At 40.2% G+C, this 19,321-nt stretch overlaps 1 protein-coding gene across 3 annotated transcripts in view; it reads right to left on the bottom strand.

Moving 5' to 3' along the window:
- rarga (retinoic acid receptor gamma a) overlaps positions 1–19,321 on the bottom strand; it is an 87,586-nt gene that overhangs the window by 40,751 nt on the left and 27,514 nt on the right. For all 3 annotated transcript variants that reach the window (XM_084721048.1, XM_084721049.1, XM_084721047.1), the window contains one exon: positions 6,877–7,216. In XM_084721048.1, the coding sequence (XP_084577174.1) occupies positions 6,877–7,045 (169 nt within the window). In that variant the 5' untranslated portion in view covers positions 7,046–7,216. The remainder of the gene's footprint in view (positions 1–6,876; positions 7,217–19,321) is intronic.

The following is a 19,321-nucleotide window of genomic DNA, read 5'->3' as shown; positions in this document are numbered from 1 at the left end:
GAACATTTTGGTCCTTTTCACAGTCTGTCTGACTTAGTTCACACTCAAACACGCATGTTTGCACACACATACACATGGATGCATGCCTATATGCATGGCAGCCAGTGAGCTAATGTGTATGCATGTCTGTGTGTATAAATCCATGCCCAACACACACTTTACATAAACAGTACAGCTGTTCACTCTCCACCAGAGGCACAAGTGAGCAGCTTTCAGGCAGCTTTTACACAAGTTTCAACAGGCTATTCATTCCTTTCTATTAATACAATGCTTTAATTTCATCCCACTGTGATGCAGCTGAAAACGCTCACAGCTGAGCCTCTCATGTGCTTTCTGTATACATCACTCCGCATAAAGCTGAAACGTATGGTCTGAATGGAAAGTCCAAGCCCAGCAGAGGACTTCAGATTTTGGGTCGAGCCATGTGGGCTGAAGGAAATGACCTACTAGCTTTTCAAAACATCCCTGTGGCTGGGTTTGGGGCCAGGGCTCCGGCCCTGATTGGTGAAAGCTTAGAGAGGTGTTTCAGGGCTCAGTGGCGATGTTATCACATAGTAAGTGGCCTTAATGGGCTTCCAACTGTTTGTTTGAAGGGCTCCCATAATGACAGGGATCAACTGATAACGGCCTCCGCTACACACTGCACAGACAGCCGTCAGACCCTCTCATGGATGAACAAACACCTTTGCACGTTTGTAAAGATACGGGTGGTAAGGTTGTGAGTCTTCCAGCAGAGCCACGTGGTCAGTGAAGCTCATTTACACATGATTTGAATGTTGATGCTTGCATTAAAGGAGAAATAGGTAATACATTTACTGTAATACATCACAAAATATCATGATATGTTATCAGAGATTAAGAAAACATGCCAAGTTGAAATACTGACTAATCTGATAATAATGCTACGACTACCATGTTCTCCTTTGAAATTTACATTCCAGCCAGTACCTTGTGTTAAATCTTTGCCTGTTTCACGTTAATTACAGTTCAATTTAATGTCAAATGTTTGCCAATTGAGTAAGTGTCTGTTTATCAGTTGTAAGAAATCGTTGATAATCTTTTAGAAGAAGTTGATGTTTATAACGGTTAAATTGAGCAATATGTTAATGTAGTCTAGTAGGTAGTGAGGCAGGCAGTCACTGACCTTACACTGTATTTTAATAGCTTTGGGCTTTTGTTTTCAGGATAATGGGCTTAGACCTACGTCAACAGACAATGGACAGTTATAAACAGCTGATCAACTTACAGAGTAGGACTTGTCATCACTTAACATTGTCAAATTACGATGTTGTGCTTGCCTTGCACTCCTGCAGTGTTCCTGCAGCCTGCCTGAGCTTCCCTGAGTCTGGGGAGGAGAGGGAAATGACTCATTTCAACCACCACACATATTTTTCCTACACTAAAACTTACTTTCTTTTACTACCTGAAACTGTTCTCAACAAGGTCTGTAGAGTACCTTGACTAACAAGGTCATGATCTTTGGAAAGACACACTGGTTTTGAATTTTTCAAACTTATTTTTTTGGTCCTTTGAGCACCACAAGCTGAGTGCCATTTAGTCTCATTATATTTGAGAGAAAGCAGACATCTAACCCTGATATATCTCCAAAACTCTGAAACTCTAGATAGACAAACAGCACTACAGGCCAGGGGAAAAATATGTTTCTTTAATTTTGGGGTGAACTGTCCCTTTTATTTATCATCTATGGCTCCAACTAGTTATCTGCACTGCAGTACTAATTTTTAGACGTGCAATTGTTACATATTGCTCCTTTAAGAATGAAGAAAAGCATACTATCTCTGCATGTGCAAACACAGTCCCCCCACCCCGTCCCTGCCCTCTCCTGTCTCTTCCCACCTCTGTGCAAAACAGGTATTTCCAAAGACACTCTGGTGCCAAAACAGAGTGCCGCCGTGGGAGGTGCTCCGACCTGTCGGCGCAGCATGCACACCCAACAAAGGTAGGTGTCACCCGGACTACCTTTATAACAACAATTACGCACGGAGCTCTGAAGCTGGGCAAGAATGCGGCACTATTTACTGCACACACACACACACACACACACACACACACACACACACACACACACACACAGAAATATCTGCAGTGCTACTCCCTTTATGTGGAAGGTATTTTCTCAGTCTGGCCTACAGACAGCCCTGACAACAATGAGCAGGCCTGTTAAGCCAACTCCTGTAGAAGAAGAAGTAGAAGGAGGAAAAAAAAGAAAAACGGGCCTGGGGAATGTCCAAACCAAGGCCTTTTGTCTTCCCCGGTAACATTTAAGAGAGCGGGGAATGAGACTGCTGTCAGTAAAATGACTTGTAACATTCCTTGTCAAGGGACACACCAAAGGGAGTCTTTAAAAACCGATACGAACAGCTGATAGTTTTCCATCCACCAGCCAAAATTTAAACTGATACTCAAGATGTATTTTTGTATTAGCTTTAACACAACATACTACAGACGCGTCTAGTGCTGAAACACTAATTTGATTAACTGATTAATAAATCAGCAGATCAATAATGAATAACTAAACTGTGACTGAATAATTGTTTAAGTCATGCACCAATCAAATATGCTAAATATTCAGAAACAGAAATCTCTGTTGGGTTGTTTTGATAAGATATTTCAGTTTTCTTTTTATTTTCATAAATTGTATCTTTTTATCGTGCACCAGGGAAATATCAATGAAATTTGTGTTGGGTCGTTTTGATAAGATGTTTTTTTTTTTGGGGGTAATTTTCATAAATCATATTTTTTATTTTGCATTCAGGGGAATATCATGGAATGGTTCATCTGTTTTTGTAAATTAACTCGTCATAATCTATTTCAAAGTAATTTATTAGATGAAAAAGTCATAGCTTAATTCGATGCTAATTTGAGACTCCTAGAAAAAAAAAAAGTAGATCCTACTATTCACAGTAAATAATATTAGACCAATACTGACACTGATGTGTAAAGCTGATATCAGCTAATAAAGAGACAGAGCTAAATAAAATGTCAGTCTCCACTCACGAAGTGCAACTAACAATTATTTTCATTGTTGATTAATCTGTCAATTATTTTCTCAATTAATTCATTAGTTGTTTGGTCTTTAATATATTTTACTAAAGCCCAATATGTCATTTTCAAATGCCAATTTAGTATCATAGAGGAACCAGAAATAAACTCACATTTAAGAGGATAGAATGAACTTTTCTTTCTCAAAAAATGACTCAAACTGATTAATCAATTATCAAAATAGTCGACAACTAATTGATTAATCATTGCAGCTCCTAATCTCCTCACATGAAGTTGAGTTGAAGCTAATCGTCACCATGATCCCGACTTAATCTTTGACCCCGGCCTTGTTTTAAGCCCTGACACAGAGCTTAAACCGAATAACTGCGCTCCTTAACCCTTGTGAACGATACTGCTGCCAGCGTGGATGTGTCAGTGCAAGCAGTCATGTATGAAGCGGCCCCAGCGAGTGCATGTGGTTGCCTGCGTCTGTTTGTGCTTTGATACTTGTTTTTGTTTTAACTCATGCCAGTGTAAAAACCAAAAAGAATCCATCTGTCAGTGCTGTGGGATTTCACTCTGCGTCAGGGGTATGTTTCTAGTTTTTAGATGAAAGAAGTGCTCTGTGTGCGCAAGAGAGGAGAGAGTGGGAAGAGTGTCTCTGGTGGTGTGTTTGCATGTGTGTATCTGAGTGTTTTCCTAACAGGGTGTGTTCTTGGATTCCACCACACTAGGACATTACCCCCAGGTGCTCTCTCTGTCTCTCTGCTCTGGTTCTGTGAAAATACCTTGAGGATTAGGTGGGCAGCAGCAGCGGCAAGGAGGAAGGAGGGAAGGGGGAAGGAGGTGGGGGTGAGGTGGTGATTGACGTCTGAAAGGCTGGAGAGGTGCTCAGGCATGCTGTGGTAGGGAGAGAGAGGGGGACTGCACACACAGGCAGGGGGGCTTCTCAAGGCTCTGCGCTCAGCTGTTGCCACCCACACCCATTATAGCCTCTCCACCAACACCACCTACCACCCACCACCACCTGCCGCCCCCTTCAGCAGTGCACCCAGATAAGATTTCAAATAACTCCAGCTTACCTTTACCTCATGCCCTAACCTCAACTAAAGTGCTCCTTCTTTTCCTTTCTCTCACACTGACATCCAATTACGCAGCAGTGGTTTAATTCAAGGATACTCTCTGACCCTCAATCCTGATGCTCATTAAAAAATATAGCGTTGTGAAACTAGCAGGTGTTTTGAACAATGAGCAATGTATGTCGGCAGCGTGTGTGTGTGTGTGTAATCTGGCTAGTTTTTCCATGACAGAAAAACACTCTGGATTGCCAACAATCTCTCCTTTGTGCTCTGTGCTCTAAACATCATTCCATCCCAGTGCTGCAGCATACAACAGTGCCCCCTATGGTCAGGTCGGAAACTACAAGTCTGACACTGCTGGAGTGTGCTGTTGAGGCTCATCTGTTTAAATGAACTGATGGTTGATTCTTGGAGTCACCTTTCTTTTTCTTTTTTTGACTCAATATTTTGGTCAGCCATTTATAATGAATAATAGTGACATAATTACAATTAAATACATATAATAGACACACGTCTATTTCCTTGGTTATTTATTTCTGGCGTGATCTTCTGTCTTTTCAATTAAAAAAATATTTTGTGACATTCTTATGTTAGGTGGATTTATTTTATAAGAAACCCAATGGTTTCTTTCATTCCACCTGTGCATTTTTTAAATGTTACTGGATATTCCTTTTTTATGTTTTATTATAAACACAAATAAAGAACTGAACTAAAGAACTGTCTGTCTGTCTTAATATTTTTTTCAAACAACTTAAAGAAAAAAGTCCACAGTCCAGCAATTAAATGTAAATCTAGACAGTATGGATGTTAATGATTAATCACTAACTGTTTGAAATTAGCCAATTAAAAATGTATTAATTGACAATTAATAGTCTAATATCGACAGCGTAGAAATGGCAGCGATTGCGCCTCATTTGACTTTGTTTTATCTGGAGGAGCCATTTGTTCAATGAGGAACGTTAAATTTAAATTGAGAAAAAAAAAAAGAGAAAAAAAACAAGTAAAAGTTTTGGATTTTCTATCTCATTGACTATTGATTCATCAATTGTTTTGGTTGAGGAAAATGCACAAAATGTGCAATCCTACTAGCCAGACAACCAATACAAATCACAAACACAACACAACAGCCTGGGAAGTCTACATAGCACAAACATCATGTCCCTGAGCAAGTAATCGACCCCATACTTCACCAAATCCATCTCCATCAAATCCATCTTTCAAATTTCCATTTCAGCTATTTTAGTTTGTCCATTTCGCATTTATTAGAGTTAATATTAATGCAGAATGTTTGCCAAATAAGTAAGTGTCTGTTCATGATTCGTAAGAAATCATCAATAACTTTTTTGGAAGGAATAAATGTTTGTAACAGTTAAATTGAGGTGAGGCAGGCAGTCAGTTTTCAGAGCAGTGGCCTTTTGTTTTCAGGATAATGGGATTAGCTTTACATCGACAGACAACTGACAGTTATAAACAGCCGATCAGCTTACAGTGCAGGACTCACTGTTGCTTGTCATTGTCAAAATATAATGTTGTGCTTGTCTTGCGCTCCTGTTCAGTGTCCTGCAGCCCGCAAGCAACTTGCCTGAACTTTGAGTCTGGGGAGGTGGTGGAAAGGGGAAACCACTTGCTTCAACCATAAATTAAATATTAAATAGGGATTCAACCTATTTAATACAGCGTTTATGACTTCAATTCACTATTTGGACTGCAGTACTAAATTTCCAGTGCTGGGGACTTACATATTTCTCCTAATTCTTATACTAAACCTCTATCCGTTCTTTAAAAGGGGATAAGGTGCCAGATTTCCAGTGGTGCAGTTATTCTACACCATGTTATGATAACTGGCGGCACTATGATTCCTGGCGTTGTGACGTTTTAACATTGTCTGATTTGTAGTCCTAAGAGACATATTGCAGGATTTTTGATCAAGTGTATTCCAAACATCTTATTCAAGAGGGAAATTATTTTCATACCACATACTGTCTGTTTTATCACAATAATAACACATGCACCAGAGTTCCCACTTTTCTTCTACATCCTCAACACGTATCACTGTTTCTAAGCTGAAGTCTCGCTAGTTTGGAAGGAGTCCAGTCGGATCCATTTAATATCTTGTAAGGACTGAGTGGCTCATCTTTCTTCCTACAAAAAAGGTGTGTGTTAGACTCATTCTGAATAAACTGTCAGACACTTCTTTGAATCACAATCGTGCTCATTTTCAACTATTTGTTGATGCTCAGAGCACTCATCACCTCAGACTGAAAGAATGTTGTTTTGTCTCTAATTGCAGACTTGCGGGTTTGCCTGCTTCACAAAAGCTCTGTGAGAGGTCCACATACACACACATAGACACAAACACACACTTAAACACACACACACACACACACACACACACACACACACACACACACACAGAGCAGTGAAGCCTGAGCCAGAGTTTGTGGTCACAACCACACCATCTACAAGCATCTATAAGGAAACCACAGGAGCAGAGTAATCATTGTATTGATGAAAGTGGACTTTTTCCTCACGGTTTCTTTGGGGGATTTTTTTTTTCTTCACTCATCCTATATCACAAACAGACCCTAAAGTTTTCCATTTCCACAAAATTACACATAATGAAGTGCAATTTAAATAGCCGTATTTTTCCCTTTCCAGCACACGATCGAGTTGTTTAATGTGACTTGACTTAAAATGAAGGTATGGGATGTATATGTAGTGAGAGTCGAAGTGGAAAACGATACGTGAGAGGGAGGAAAAAAGAAACACACACAGAGTGATCATAATGACTTACAGAGGGCAGCCATCTCTTTAGGCAGGTCGGCACCGAATCTCCCAAACAGGCTGCTGTTGGCCAGCAGGTCGAAGGGGGAGTGGCTTCTCATGGAGTTAAAGGCGAAGGGGTAGACAGCAGGTGGGAAGCCGGTCATGTGACCCACCTGCTGTTCCCTGTTGGTAGCCATGATGATGGAGAACACCCCAGGGGTCCGCAGCAGGCCGCTGGGTGGAAGTAACGGCTTTCACAACACCTGGAAATCCTCAGAAAAGTTGAAATCCGTGTCCTTTTGGAAGAATCTCAGGAAGAGCGGTGATGGGGCCTCTGGTTCACTGAGGGAAAGCTGTCATCCGCTTGTCTGAGGAAGAGAAGGCAGAGAAATGCGTTATTTCTTAGTAATAAGTTCAATACATGCAGCATGAGGATAATTGCTTCTGATTCGCATGAATGTGATGATACAATCAGCGGTTTGTGTCGAGATTCCACAAACAAGATTCACCTCGTATCAACTCTGAGATCCATCAACGCTCTGGGACAGAGAGGAGTCTATCCACAAATCTAATGTAAGAAGGCTGTGCACACTTCGTATCAACAGGCAGGGTTGGGACAGAATACTCTGAAATTTAGTCAGTTCCTGAATGAAATTTACATGGTAGTTTTTGTAATCAGTGACATAGTTCATTGAGTTACAACGTTTTTACCTAATCGAAACACTTTTGGATTACCTAAAAAAAACGTTGCACATTATACTTAAAAAATGCATGGGGTTTTTTTTTTCTTTCACTAGATACACCACAACTTAGGAACACATATCTAAGAAACCTGTCAGATGCACTTTTCATGAGTTAATAGGCCATGAAAAAAAGTTTCATAATTATAAAGTTGCCATATTTAAAAGATGTAATTAAACATGTAATCAAGTAATCCTTGACAATGTAACCATTAGCTAATCATACATTGCTTTTAAATGTAAGATGATTATAACTACCTATTTTAGTCATTTGATTACATAAACCTGATTATATGTAATCTGTTACTATCCAACTCAGCCAACAGATACGGGGGAATAGAGAGGAAGGAGGAAGAACAGCGAGAGGAAGATGTGAAAGAAAAATCAAAGCCAGACTGGACAAGAAGAAAAGAAAATAAGAAGCTGTTTGGTCCCAAAAATGTCAGCAAATGGTGAAAAATGTCTATCAGTGTTTCCAAAAGCCCACATGACATCCTCAAATGTCATCATCTTGTTTTGCCCACAAGACAAACATATTCAGGTAACTGACATAAAGGAGAAAAGAAACCAGAAAAATATTCACATTTAAGACACCACTTTACTAATTTAAAACTGATTAATCGATTATCAAAATAGATGGTGATTAACTTAACAATTAATTCATAATTGATTACCTCACATCAACTCTGAGACTGTGATCCCTCAACGCTCTGGGACAGAGAATAGTTTATCCACAGCTCTAATGTGATGTAGGATGTGCACACTTCATACCAACAGGTATGAGAGAATGGGAAGGAAGAAGAGGAAGCAAGGAAGGACGTCGAGAAGAACCAAAACAGATAAAGACGTGAGAGAAAAAGAATGAGTGAGCTGTGAGAGGAAAAGCCAGAAAAACTGGGACTGGGCGAGGGGAAAAGAAAATAAGAAAGAAGTTTGGAAAAAGTTATAACAGGGAAGAGCGGGAGGGAGGGGGAAAAAACAGAGAGAGAGCGCTCTTGTTCCTGCAGTTTTGAAGAGCTTCCAGACTTCTACAGTGATTCCAGGCTATGCCATATGATTTAAATCACCAGAACTCTACTATAAAGAGCTCCTCTGTTCCTGCTGCCAGCCTAGCACAGCAGCCTGCCTCTCTGCCTCTTTCCCCCAGGACCAGAGGCCCAGACACGGGGTCCAGAGCATGAAGAAGAGGGAGGGAGGGGGTCGATGGGGGTAGAGGGTAGGGAAAATGAGATCCACTGATTGCTAACTGCTGCTGTCACTTCCAACTATCTTCTCTTGAGGTCAGGCTCCCATCCCACAGAGTCATTTTGGCTCTAACCTCCCGCCGCCCGCTCGTCACTTTGACTCCACACAGTAGGCACAGACAAGTCAGGCTCAAGTGTGGACAAGGCTGCAGTTATGCCCCACTGTTGACTGTTAATACAAGAAAAAAAAAAGGCCCAGTAAAGCCTCCCCCATTTTCTTTTTCATGTTTTCTTTCTGCCTTTCGCTTCCCTAGCGTGATTTCATGAGTGGGTGGTGGTGTGATCAGCTTGTTTTTTATAAAATGTGGCTTTGAAAAAGAGCAGAGCCAAGGAATTTGGAACTGCTGTGGCTTGTGAATCCGGGAGAAAAGACAGGGAAAAACTCTTGGTAATGAATTCGGAATAAACAAAGAAATGAGGTGGGGGGGGGGGGAGAAAAAAAAAAGATCTAAAGGGTGAACCGGTGAACTGCTGAACTGAGTGAAAACGCGCACAGAGGAACAGTGACAGGGTCTGGGCACTGGGGGGCACTACGAGGTGGCGCCGTGCCCAGGAAAAAGATGGAGAACACATACACATGCAATCAAGCCCTGAAAAAAAAAGTTCTACACATGTGTGAGAGCACCCACTAACACACACACACCTCTCACCCCGTGCCTTTTCCAGGGCTCTGGCTCCCTCCCTGCCTCTCTTTCTGGCTCTTTCTCTTTCAACAGAGCCAGTTAATTACACCCTACTGCTGCAGGCAGCTTCAAACCACCACTAATTTAGAGTTCCATTACAGTAAACTGTTCCACATGTGCTTCCAGGGCCCAGGCAGGCTCGGGTGGCCACGTTTCAGGAAGGAGCAGCCGCCGATAGGCACCCACCCCCATCCTGCCAACACAGCCATACTGCCATCTTTCTTTCTCTGTCCTCCTTTCTCTCGCTGCGTTTCTTGCTTTCTTTCATTTCACTCTATCCCTCATCCAAACTACCTTTGATTTTCTTCCACTCTTTCCTGACCCACCCCACATCTCCTCTCTATAATCATGTCCTTATACCCAGTCCTCTCCCCTCCACCCGCACCCCATCTCCATCCCTCCACTGCTTATACAACTTGTAGCATGACCCTGTGCAGCGGTTCCACTGTGTGGCTAACACACAAAAACATCACTAAAGATTTCACAGTGGGCCTAATGGGAGAAGAGGTACAGACTGGAAAAACAAAACTGCCAGCAACGCACAGGCTCGTAATGTGTGCGTGTGTGTGTGTGTGTGTGTGTGTGTGTGTGCGCATGTGTGTTATTATGAGTATGTACTTGGCCAGCGTTTAGCCCGTTTGGGTATCTGCCTCATGAACTCAAAGCAGGCCCCATAAAGGCAGCGCAATCTGTCTGCGAGTGCTGGGAGAAGAGAGATGAATAACGAGAAAAAAGAAGATGTGTGAGAAAAAAAGAAGGAAGAGAGCAGGACTGCATGTGACTTTTTTATTCCCGGAGGAGGAAAACAACATTATAGTCATCCAAAATATCAGAGGTGGCAAAAGTACACATATTCTGTACTCAAGCAGAAGTAAAAATGACTGGTAAAGGTATTGATTCAACTTTTTTATACAAGTAAAAGTGAAAAAGAAAATGTACTCAGGGGCACCCCTATAGCTGCACCATGTGTTGAGGCTTTCAGTCCTCTGCAGCAGCTGCGGGTTCGATTCCCGCCTGCAGTACATTTGCAGCGTGTCATCCCCTCTCTCCCCCCCCCCCCCCCCCTTTCCTGTCATATCTTCAGTTATCCTGTCTCAATGAAGGCAAAAAGTACAAAAAATAACCTTAAAAAAAAAAAAAAGAAAATGTCCTCGAAGTACAAAACTACCCTGGTTGTTAATGTGCAACACTAACTGAACCTCAAACTTTCTCTTTTGTCTGTGTCGTCGTCTTACTTAAGGAATTGTCTCTTCATTGTGTTATTGTCTCATCCATTTAGGTTCAGGCTTTCTGCAGGTTTCCACAAGTTAAAGACTTTTTAAGACCTTTTTAAGACCACGGTGGATGTAATTTGAGACCTATTTCACATCCATACTGGCAAAAAAAACATGCACAGTTTTGCATTACTGTTTGTCGGTGCAATGTTGGTTTTGTTTTGTAGTTGTTACAGCATGATTAACACAAACTTTTCCCAAAAACACTTTTAAAAGCAAGACCAAAGTTAAATCTAACTTTATAAAAGTAACGTTAACTTCATAATTACATTTTAAGACCTTTCAAAATTTAAGATGTTATTTAAGACATTTGATGGCCTGAAATTCTGATGATTGGATTTTAAACTTTTTTAAGGATCTGGTTTAAACCACTCTTGATGTTGGGAAGCTGGCATGCAATGATGCCAATAAATAAATAAATAAATAAATAAATAAATCCCCTCATATGGATAAAAAAAAAAAGTAACAAGCCTGTTTTGAACATGTAAGGCGTAGAAAGTACAGATATTTGTCTTAAAATGTTGGGAGTAAAAGTAGAGAATTGTCAGAAAAAAAAATACTCAAGTAAAGTTTAGATACCAGGATCATGGGAGTTTTCTTCAAGTTTTAACAACCTAATGAAACTCTATTTGACACAGCTCAGGCAGAAATCCTGTACATAAATGAGCTAATATTAAAGTTTTATTCACATTATGTTGTGTGTATGTAACATTCACCTACTTCCTTCCTCATTCTGACATATCCAACATATATGCATATTTCCTGACTTACCCTAACCCTAACTTTAAATTACAGATTTAGACATTTTAATGTGGACGTGGAACATATTATAGCTTTGAGTGCAGTAACAAAGTGTTTGTACTTAGTTACTCCCCACCTCTGACAAAAATTAATCTTTAAATGAGTCTCAAGCCACTCAACACAAGCGGAGAATCCTAGCTTAGCACAGTAAACCACCGCACCATAATACGTTCACACATATGTCATGAAACAATAAAAGAAACTAAGAAGGAAAGAAATAAACTGAGACATAAAGAAAGGAACTAAGAGAGAGAAAACTAAAGAGAACAGAGAGTGAGATGCAGCCTTTTAAAATAGAACCCAGTAACTTTACTCTCCCCAAACACAATAATGAATTAATAAAAGAGTTGGCGCCAGTGTTTTTTAATGAGTCACATCAGCCCAGCAGCTTTTTACAGAGCCATTTATGTTTTATGTTGGGTCCTGTGGTAGGCTCACTTCGCCAGCCCGTCTGGGGCTATAAGGGGATAAGGGGAATTTGGAGTGACCTCATCCCCTGTTAGCCAGGGCCAAATGGGCATGGAGGGCCTCCCCACTTCCCCTGAGCCTGGGGGGCACACAGGAGGCAGCAGGCAGCCAGGCAGGCAGGCAGGCAGGCGAGGAGCACCAGGGCCAGCTATGGGCTGGGTGGGTTCACGGCTGCCGCTGCTGCTGCTGCTGCTGGGACTTTCCATCATTCCCGAAGAGGTGCACTCTAGCAGTTTAAATTTACTTTGGTTGTTTCTGTAAATAGTGGAGTGTCAGACCTCACAGCAGTCCGTCATGTTAAAAGTAGACTCATTGGTTACACTTGAGATAATCCATTGATTTTATCGGGACCAAACGCCGTGTAGCGAATGAAATGAAATCAATCAAGCCAACAATTTGGAGACAGCGCTACAAGACGAGGCACGCTCAGAGAGAATGAGATTCTCTTGTTTGCTGAAGAGTTTAGATTTCAGCTAAAAGTCAGAGCAGAATGGAGGATCGAGCGAGAGTGAAAGAGACATAGAGAGAGAGAGAGAGAGAGCGTTAGAGAACAGTTCCCACAGATTGAATGTCTGTCAAACAAAGGGTATCAAATCCTCTGTGAGCAAAACAACAATTGTGCCTTAACCGTTGTGACGGAGCGAGGCCCCTCAGGCAATAAGAACTGCAGTCAAACATAACAAATAAATCACGGCATCTCAGGAAGCTCTGCACCACACAACCAAGAAAGGCAGTGGGTTTTTTTAGTCAGCATGAGAAACCACAGGTGATTACTCGGCGTATATGAGCCGGATTCTGGGTGCCATGGCTGCCCGGGTTTCGAACTGGTTTCTTCCTACCGTACAGTAAGAAAATACACGAAATTTAAATAACTGTGTGTATTGAGTTATAACTGTATGTTTGGCTTTGTGGATATTACAAGTTTAGACAACTCTTCTGAATGTCTGTAAACTACTTTTCGATTGAGTTCACACATCTTGCTTTGGGTTTCCTGAACTTCCCAGAAGGCCACAATACACTGTAAAAAAAAAAAGATTATACAGGAATTTAGGGGAATTAACTAATGTTTTCTCATTAACTTAAATTTTATTTGTTCAAGTTCATTAAACTTAAAGTTTCTGTTTATTTCCAGACCGCTTTGAAGTCATAAATACGAGTTCTCGTAACTTCTCAAGTCTTTTGACTTGAAATGATACATTGAATGAATGTACTGTACAGAGTTCAATCAACTCATTAAATTAAGTTTCTAAAGAAACATGATGAGCACATTAGCAGACTTCCCAGCATGCATTCTTTGAGAGTTAAAACTCTCCTGAGGCCCTTCTTTTTTATAATTTCAACAAAATATATATCATGAAAACTTGATGTGTCTCTAATATACTTTAAGATGGTTATTTAGCCATGGTTATTTGTTTTCACAACTGACCCTTTCTAGGCCCCAACCCTTTTTGCTCTGTGGTCCAATATCAGTGGAGCAAGCTTGGTACCCAGCAGAACTTTGGTCAGCTTTTCCCTTTCCTGTTTTCTGTACATAGACATGCTATGTGGTATGTGAAGATGGTTAAAAGATGTTGCTGAGCTAACCCCAGCGACATATGTACATCTCCAGCTAATGTTAGCAAAACACTAGCTAAATAGCAAGCTTACGACTGATATAAATTAGCTAGCTAGTTAGTTAGTTCTTTGTCAAAATTACCTATCAGATGTAACTAGCCACAGCAGCTAACAGTTGTAGATGTAATGCAGATTAGTTAGTTTAACATCTTACACTAACTGAACATCTTTCTCATGTACAACTGAATTAATATCAAGTTAATTTGACTAAAAAAGTTTATTTGTTTTGAATGATTACAAAATTAACTCAACCTGTCTTTTTCAAATTCATTCCAACTTAAAATCTTCAGGCTGGCCCAGACTTTTTTGAGTTGAAACAGTTTATTTTTACAGTGTATGCAATTTTAAGGAATTTCCTGCGAGGTAAAATAAAAAATGTGTCAGTGAGTCCAGGCAGAGCTGCTAGTCAAAACCTTTACTGGAAGGATTGAATTGTAAATTCACAGCCTGGAGATAAATGAACTGTACCATGTATCCTGGCAGGGAAAAGCTTGGCAGAATCACAGAGTCCTCTCACTCTTTTTCCACCTCTGACTTGCCCACTCCTGTTCATTTTCTGACAGAAAACTGTGCATGTCTTCCAGGCACTGTCCTCCAAATTGTCAACATATCATAAAGTGATTTATGTTCAGTCACTTTGTAAAGGAAATGACTTGAAGCGGAGAGGGTTATGTTTAAGCTTTGGGTCATGGGTGAAGTCATACCACCACAGCAGTCAAACAATGATTTTATAGTCCTCGTGTCCTAACCGAGTTGACAGACTGACTTCTCCAACTGCTTGGAGCAAAATGAATATTTACGGTTGCCATTGCTGCTTAAACATAAGACGTGTAAGTTCTGCCACTAGAGGGCTCTCTCAATAAATCAATGACAAAAGATGTAGTTTGATGACATCATGAAGTATTAGTAGCTGATGAAACACTATCTGACATGTAGAAATCAAGTTCATGATGCAGTAATATCAAAGTTTTATTCATGTTATGTTTTGTCAACTTTGCCGGTTTCCACTCTCTGACGTGTCTGACATTTCCTGTGCTTTCCGAGAAGTAATAGCAACTAGGGGCTAGCAAGGAAATGCACCGTTACCTTAAATAAGTTACTGAATTTGACTCTTCGGGAGGTGCTGTTGCGCAGGAGTGATGTAGACAAACTTTTTTTTTTTTTTTTGGATTTGACTTTTCACCATATTCACAAGGTGGCTATTCTCCACCAACACCAAACTCCGGTTGGGATGATCAAATGCCATTACCAAATGGATAGTGTCGAACTGCTGTTTTTCAGGTAGCAAGTACTATAAACATGAAATCTGACAAATTCTTATCATGACACTATCTCCTGATTGATCAGGGACATTAGACCATATTTTAATAAACAATATATTGGCTAGCATTAGCAGCTGCTAACAGTAGCATTAACCACTTTTTAGCTAGCATTACCATTTGATAGTGTTACACAATGCACAAAGGTGTCAATTAATTCTGAAATATCAGAAGAAGAATTAATTTATGCCTCTTCTATCTTATTGTGTAATACTGGTAAATGGTACTATTTGCCAGGAGATGGTTAATGTTAACAACGTTAGTTGTTGTCCAACGGTTATCAAATGTGTTGTTTTAACTTGAAATATCACCCCATTTCCCTCTAGTTTTTCACCATCTCTCGTTGTTTCAGCTGCTGATCAATCAGGAAGTGGTGGTGGTGGTGGTGAAATGATTCTTTGATGGATTCTCTATGTTTATGTGACTTGAAACCTGGAACACATGTTATCTTGAATAAATTACAGATTTCTCTGGGTTTCAACATTGTTGGAAACACTTTGGAAAAATGTAAGTAGACATCTCAACAAATATATAACATTTGTCTAGCATTTTTAGATATTTTAATACAAATGTTACATATTATAGCCTTAACATACTCAAAAGAAGCCATGCGGCAATCGTTGATGGACTTGTAGACTTGTCACAGACAAATTAAAATGTCTGTCCACAATGAAACAGGATCATGAGAGCGTTATCTGATCTTGTTGCTGGCGTCAGCAGTATTTTGGCAGTGAAAACAATATCCTCAACACTATTATCTGATGCAAAGCTGACAGCTCCCAGTCTCTCAACAAGTGGCTGGCTAATGGCTCTGAGAAAGACACCTAATGACAGACGGTCCAGTGTCTGCAAACAAACCTGCATTCCACCGCCACAAACTTGTTTGACATCTGCCTGCTCTTGGCATCACACAAACACGTATTTGCTTACAGCAACAATGCAGTTTAGCACCTCTGTGTAATCATTTGTCACTTAAAGACGTATTGTTTTTCTTGAGGCTGCCACTGGGGAGTGTCATTATGCAATCCTTGTTTTTTCTGTCTATAAATCATCAAACATTAATTCCTGAATATTTCTTTCTCCTTTGTTCTTTCTTTCTTTTCTTTGTTTAATGTCACAAAACAGGCTGTGTGGACTTCTTGCAGTAGTGGAGAGAGGCATGGAAAGAGTGAGAGCTCATAGTGAGACATAAAACACTTTGTGACATGATGAAGTCATCCTGACAGCTTGCTGTTTCCATGATGTGGTGTAGAGCTCTTTGGAGTGCTCAACATGGAGACTCCAGCTCAGTGGGTCCAGCAAAACAAGAAAACACACCACAACAGGAAAAAGGCAAAGACAGATGATGGCAAGACACTTTGAGAAACAAACAGAGAGCCAGAGAGAGACAGGAAATAAAGCAAGAGAAGAAAGTTCCAACATGGCCACTCCTCTGGATTTGAAAGTTAAAGTCAGTACTACTAAAGTCTTGTGAGAGGATTCACACAGGCGGCAACGAAGGTGTTTCCCTCCCTCAGCACGGAGAGAAAACAATCCTTTCTCTGTATAAAGAGATGCATAATGGATGGGTTTCACCACCACTGCTTTTAGCCTCGGGAGTCAGAGGAACACTCACACACGAGCAGGCCCAAACACACACATGCAAGCATAACACAAGACACACATCCACACCACCAGTTGAACTTTGTGCCAAAAAAGATCTTTTAATGAGGGCTCGGAGTCAGCCTGAAAATGTAAATCCTCACAATCAGAGCGGCACACCTGCAAAAATAGACATAGGAAATGGTGTCCAGATAGTTTCCTTGTTAATTATAGTGTGGTAGCGGAGAGCCCCTCGATTCTCCTAAAACCACCTGTCTAACCCCTCCCTGCTACTTGGCCTTAATTGCTATAGAAATTCCAGAAAAAGACAGGTATCAACAACTCCCAGATTTACTGCTCAAAGTCATGCCACAAAGAAGGATTGTTAGCAAGATTTTGCAACACTGAAGCTTTTATGGGACAACTGTTGTTTCAGTGTTTCCCACAAAGCCTCAGAATTTTCCACACCTGAAAAGTTCTGTCACATAACACACCTGGATTGGCAACTTTGTTTTAAACGAAATCTATGTAAAAATATACGTTTACACTTCAAAACTTTGATGGTTTTACTGGAATTATGATTGTCACATGTTATATAGAAATGATTCACTCTTTTTATGGATCAAGAGGTTGTTCTTCACTTCCTGTCTCAAAAACTAACGCAAGGCAACATATATTTAGGTACAGAGGAAAGATTAATAATTTGCCAGCAGAAATGACACATTTTAGGAGTCAAAGTGTTTTTTAAAAATAGTTTAAAGTTTAGCACCTATTGGCACAGAGCACCAGTCCCTTTCAAAATAGGACAGGTTTGGCTGCATAATATCTGACTAATGATGATTCATGAGGAACTCTGTTGGTTATGTACAATTTTTCTCAGTCACTGTGCTGTTTTAGTGGTGTTACTATTACTTTAGGGCAGTAACAAATGTTTTATAGACTATTTTTAGATTTAATGTTATCATCATATGTTGTTATTATTATTGTGGATTCCGCTTTTTTGGTAGTTTATTCTTTTTATTGTTTTGTTTCCTTTTGTCTTGATTTGTGCTTCACATTATTATGTAATATTTACTTGTGTGGACCCAAGGAAGAGTAGTTGCTACCTTGAAGGTGGCAGATAGGGATTCAACTAAGTAACTAACTTACTTACTAAATAAATAAATAATCAGTGTTTCTCCTGTTTGTAGTATTTTTGATGGCATTTAAGCTTTTGATCCATACTAGACATGTCTAAATTTAAGCTATATACAACTGGAAAACTACCACTAATCATAATATTTCAATAAAATAAACACTCCTGTGCGATTCTTGTTCCAAACTAATTATTTCCATGGACACACAGTACATTTTTGCAGTATAGTATTGTTTATCTGTACTAACAGATGATACATTACAAGAGCATTGACTAAAGACTTTTTGAGGCTCGTCTGTTGCTTGATGTGTAAACATTTACTTGAACTGCAATGATTAATCAATTAGTTGATAACTATTACATTAATCACCAACTATTTTGGTAGTTGGTTGAGTTGAGTGAATAGAGAAAGAAGAAACAGAGAAAAAAGTCCAAATTCTCTGCTAAACGGAATAAAACAAGAAAAAACAAGACATTTGAGGATGTCATCTTTTACTTTTTTGAAACCTACATTTTATAGACCAAACAATTAATGAGTTAATCAAGAAAGAAACTGAAAGATTAATGAACAATGAAAGTAAATGTTAATCACAGCCCTAATGGACATACAGTACAATTTCCCAGCATATTATTGCTGATCTGTCATGATGAGTGACACATTATGGGAGTGTTGGTTGGTTAAGAATTTAAAGGCTCATCTGTTGTTTGATGACTAAATATTTACAACAATGAAAAGAGGAGAATGTTTTTGATGAGATGAGATGAGAGACATGAGTACTGACACACAGCCATTTGGAGCACATAACAGCAAGCAAAAAATAATAATTGATTCCAAACTGTCAGCAAAGACTGAAGCAAAACGCTGTGACTGAACACCATGAAGGTAAAGCTGCTCTGTATGGACAGCCTGTCCTCGAAAAAGACCCATGGGTGGTGCTCTGGTGGTGCAGTGAGAGCGCGGTGATATTAGTCTGCCTCAGAGATGAGCTCCGTTTCTCTCACTCCAGATGTCACCGACTCAAACTGATAGAGCAGATGACAGCTGAGGGCGACACAGATATCACTGGCCTTCAAGCAGCAGGCATCCCTCACTCTGACGTGCTCGTGTGTGTGGGGGAGTGTTTTTTCAATTCACTTCAATCAAACTGTCCCTCACACTTATGTCAGCTCCACCAGAGGGATAGAAGCAGTGGACAGCAGGTGCAAAGCCAAGGCAGTCCAGCTGCAGCGGTTTACCTACTGACCAATCACGGCTGGAGCCATAAACCAAAGCTACAGTCTGACATCAGGCTGCTGATCTTCATCTGATATCCAAATCACACAGCACTAAAGGCACTGTGTTACACATGGCTGTAACAAGTGGAACCTGTTAACCTAGCGCACATGCCAGCATCAATAAATAATCTTCGCTGACATGCTGCTGCTAACTATGTGAACACAATGAATAAACTTCCATGTAAACTAAGACCAGAGTTTCAGACACACCTCACTCCACAGGAATTAGTCTGTGCTGTTTAAAAAGGTGGAAAACAATGCTTCTCTCTTCCAAGTGCTCATATGTTGATTATAAAAAAAACAGGTCAAGGACTGGTGGCTCCTCTGGTGAATACACAT

This window comes from Lutjanus erythropterus, chromosome 6 (assembly GCF_056507025.1).
Source record: "Lutjanus erythropterus isolate fLutEry1 chromosome 6, fLutEry1.hap2, whole genome shotgun sequence".
In the NCBI taxonomy this organism is placed as follows: Eukaryota; Metazoa; Chordata; class Actinopteri; order Lutjaniformes; family Lutjanidae; genus Lutjanus; species Lutjanus erythropterus.
Note: the sequence above shows the minus strand (reverse complement) of the source record. Positions and strands in the feature narration are given on the sequence as shown.